The following is a 2,761-nucleotide window of genomic DNA, read 5'->3' on the forward strand; positions in this document are numbered from 1 at the left end:
GTCTTTTGGTTATTTTGAACAATTTTGATGGTGGAAATTACAACTTGTTTTGTCTACATTTTGCACATGCTGTTGGCCATGCCTCATATGAGTGCCCCCCCCCGGGGCGATACCAGTGAGGCTATTTTAAGCTATCAATCTTTTGAAAAGAAATTTGGGAACGAACGATGGCTATCTTGCAATATATACAGTACTGAAACTGACGGATATTTACATTCCATGTGTCGGATATTACTTTGATGTCTTTTGCAAATAAACGTCTTTGTCGACATTTGCAAACATAACATGTAACATTTTATAACATAAATTACAGACATTACACATACTGTATTGTAGTAACATAAATATATATCATAGACAAAATAGACATACTGGTAGTCCAAGTAGTCGAGGTATTTGAAACATATATATACATGGCCCTATACAACACACTGGTCTGGGTAGTCCAGGTAGTCGAGGTATTTGAGACATATATATATACACATACGACACACTGGTCTGGGTAGTCCAAGTAGACGAGGTATTTGAAACATATAGATACATGCCCATACGACACACTGGTCTGGGTAGTCCAGGTAGACGAGGTATTTGAGACATACATTCATATTGCTCACTTAGACACACTGGTCTGGGTAGTCCAGGTAGTCGAGGTATTTGAAACATATATAGACATGGCCCCATACAACACACTGGCCTGGGTAATCTAAGTAGACGAGGTGTTTGAAACATATATATACACATGGCCCCATACGACATACTGGTCTGGGTAGTCTAAGTAGACAATGATTTGAGACATACATACATATGGCTCACTTAGATACACTGGTCAGGATAGTCCAGGTAGTTGAGGTATTTGAAACATATACTGGTTGATGGTTGATTTTGGTGAATGTGCAGCAGAAGTTGGTAATTCTGGTGAATGCAATGGTGGAGTTGATTGTTCTGGTGAATGTGCATCAGGAGTTGATGCTTTTGGTGAATGTGCAGCAGTAGTTGGTGATTCTGATGAATGTGCAGCAGGAGTTGGTAATTCTGGTGAATGGGATGGTGGATTTGGTGGTTCTGGTGAATGCGATGGTTCTGGTGAATGTGCTGTAGGATTTGATGGTTCTGATGAATTTTCAACAGGAGTTAATATTCTGATAAATTGCTATTGAGATGTCATTCATGGATGTAATGGATGGATGATGACCATCCCATTCAACAGAACAACCAACTCCTACAGCACATTCACCAGAAGCATCAATGCCACCGTCAATTCACCAGAACCATCAACTCCACCATCACATTCACCAGATTCATCACATTCACCATCACATTCACTAGAACCATCAACTCCACTATCACATTTACCAGAACCATCAAATCCACCATCCCATTCAACAGAACAACTAACTCCTGTTGCTCATTCACCAGAATTATCAACTCTATCATCACATTCACCAGAACCATCAACTCCACCATTGCATTCACCAGAACCATCAACTCCAAAATTGCATTCACCAGAATTACCAACTCCTGCTGCACGTTCAACAGAACCATCAACTCCACCATTGCATTCACCATAAATACTAACTCCTGCTGCACATTCACCAGAACCATCAACTCAACCATTGTATTCACAAGAATAACCAACTCCTGCTGCACATTCACAAGAATCACCAACTACTGCTGCACATTCACCAAAAGCATCAACTCCTGATGCACATTCACCAGAACCATCAACTCCACCATTGCATTCACCAGAATTACCAACTTCTGCTGCACATTCACCAAAATCAACCATCAACCAGTATATGTTTCAAATACCTCAACTACCTGGACTATCCTGACCAGTGTATCTAAGTGAGCCATATGTATGTATGTCTCAAATCATTGTCTACTTAGACTACCCAGACCAGTGTGTCGTATGGGGCCATGTGTATATATTTCAAATACCTCGTCTACTTAGACTACCCAGACCAGTGTGTCGCATGGGGCCATGTGTAAATATATGTTTCAAATACCTCGTCTACTTGGACTACCCAGGCCAGTGTGTCGTATGGGGCCATGTGTATATATGTCTCAAATACCTCGTCTACTTGGACTACCCAGACCAGTGTGTCGTATGTGTATATATATGTTTCAAATACCTCGATTATCTGGACTACCCAGACCAGTGTGTCGTATGTGTATATATATGTCTCAAATACCTCGACTACCTGGACTACCCAGACCATAGTGTGTTGTATCGGGGCCATGTATATATATGTTTCAAATACCTCGACTACTTGGACTACCAGTATGTCTATTTTGTCTATGATATATATTTATGTTACTACAATACAGTATGTGTAATTTCTGTAATTTATGTTATAAAATGTTACATGTTATGTTTGCAAATGTCGACAAAGACGTTTATTTGCAAAAGACGTCAAAGTAATATCCGACACATGGAATGTAAATATCCGTCAGTTTCAGTACTGTATATATTGCAAGATAGCCCGAACGATGGCGCGAAACGTTATCATTTTATCACATAACTTTTATCTTAACAATAATATATAATTTCTATGTACAAGAAATAAACCTCTCTGCGTCAAAAAATAGTATAAACAAAAAATCTTTAACAAAATAAAACACTGCACTTCATCTTTAAATAGTTGACCTTAAAACTTTTAAAGTTGTAAAATATGAATAAAAACCCATCAATTGCATTCCCCTGAACAATAATACGTTATCTCTTTTTAAAAAAATACTACAGTATTTTATAAAATCTTTA

At 38.5% G+C, this 2,761-nt stretch overlaps 1 protein-coding gene across 1 annotated transcript; it reads left to right on the forward strand.

Annotated features, from left to right (window-relative positions):
- The first annotated feature begins 1,187 nt into the window (after positions 1 to 1,187).
- Positions 1,188 to 1,568, forward strand: LOC136815732 (uncharacterized). Its single transcript, XM_067072178.1, has one exon. The coding sequence runs from the start codon at positions 1,188 to 1,190 to the stop codon at positions 1,566 to 1,568; it is 381 nt and encodes a 126-aa protein (XP_066928279.1).
- The last annotated feature ends 1,193 nt before the right edge of the window (positions 1,569 to 2,761 follow it).

The sequence above is a fragment of the Clytia hemisphaerica genome, unplaced genomic scaffold (assembly GCF_902728285.1).
Source record: "Clytia hemisphaerica strain Z4C2 unplaced genomic scaffold, Clytia hemisphaerica genome assembly, whole genome shotgun sequence".
NCBI classification, from domain to species: domain Eukaryota; kingdom Metazoa; phylum Cnidaria; class Hydrozoa; order Leptothecata; family Clytiidae; genus Clytia; species Clytia hemisphaerica.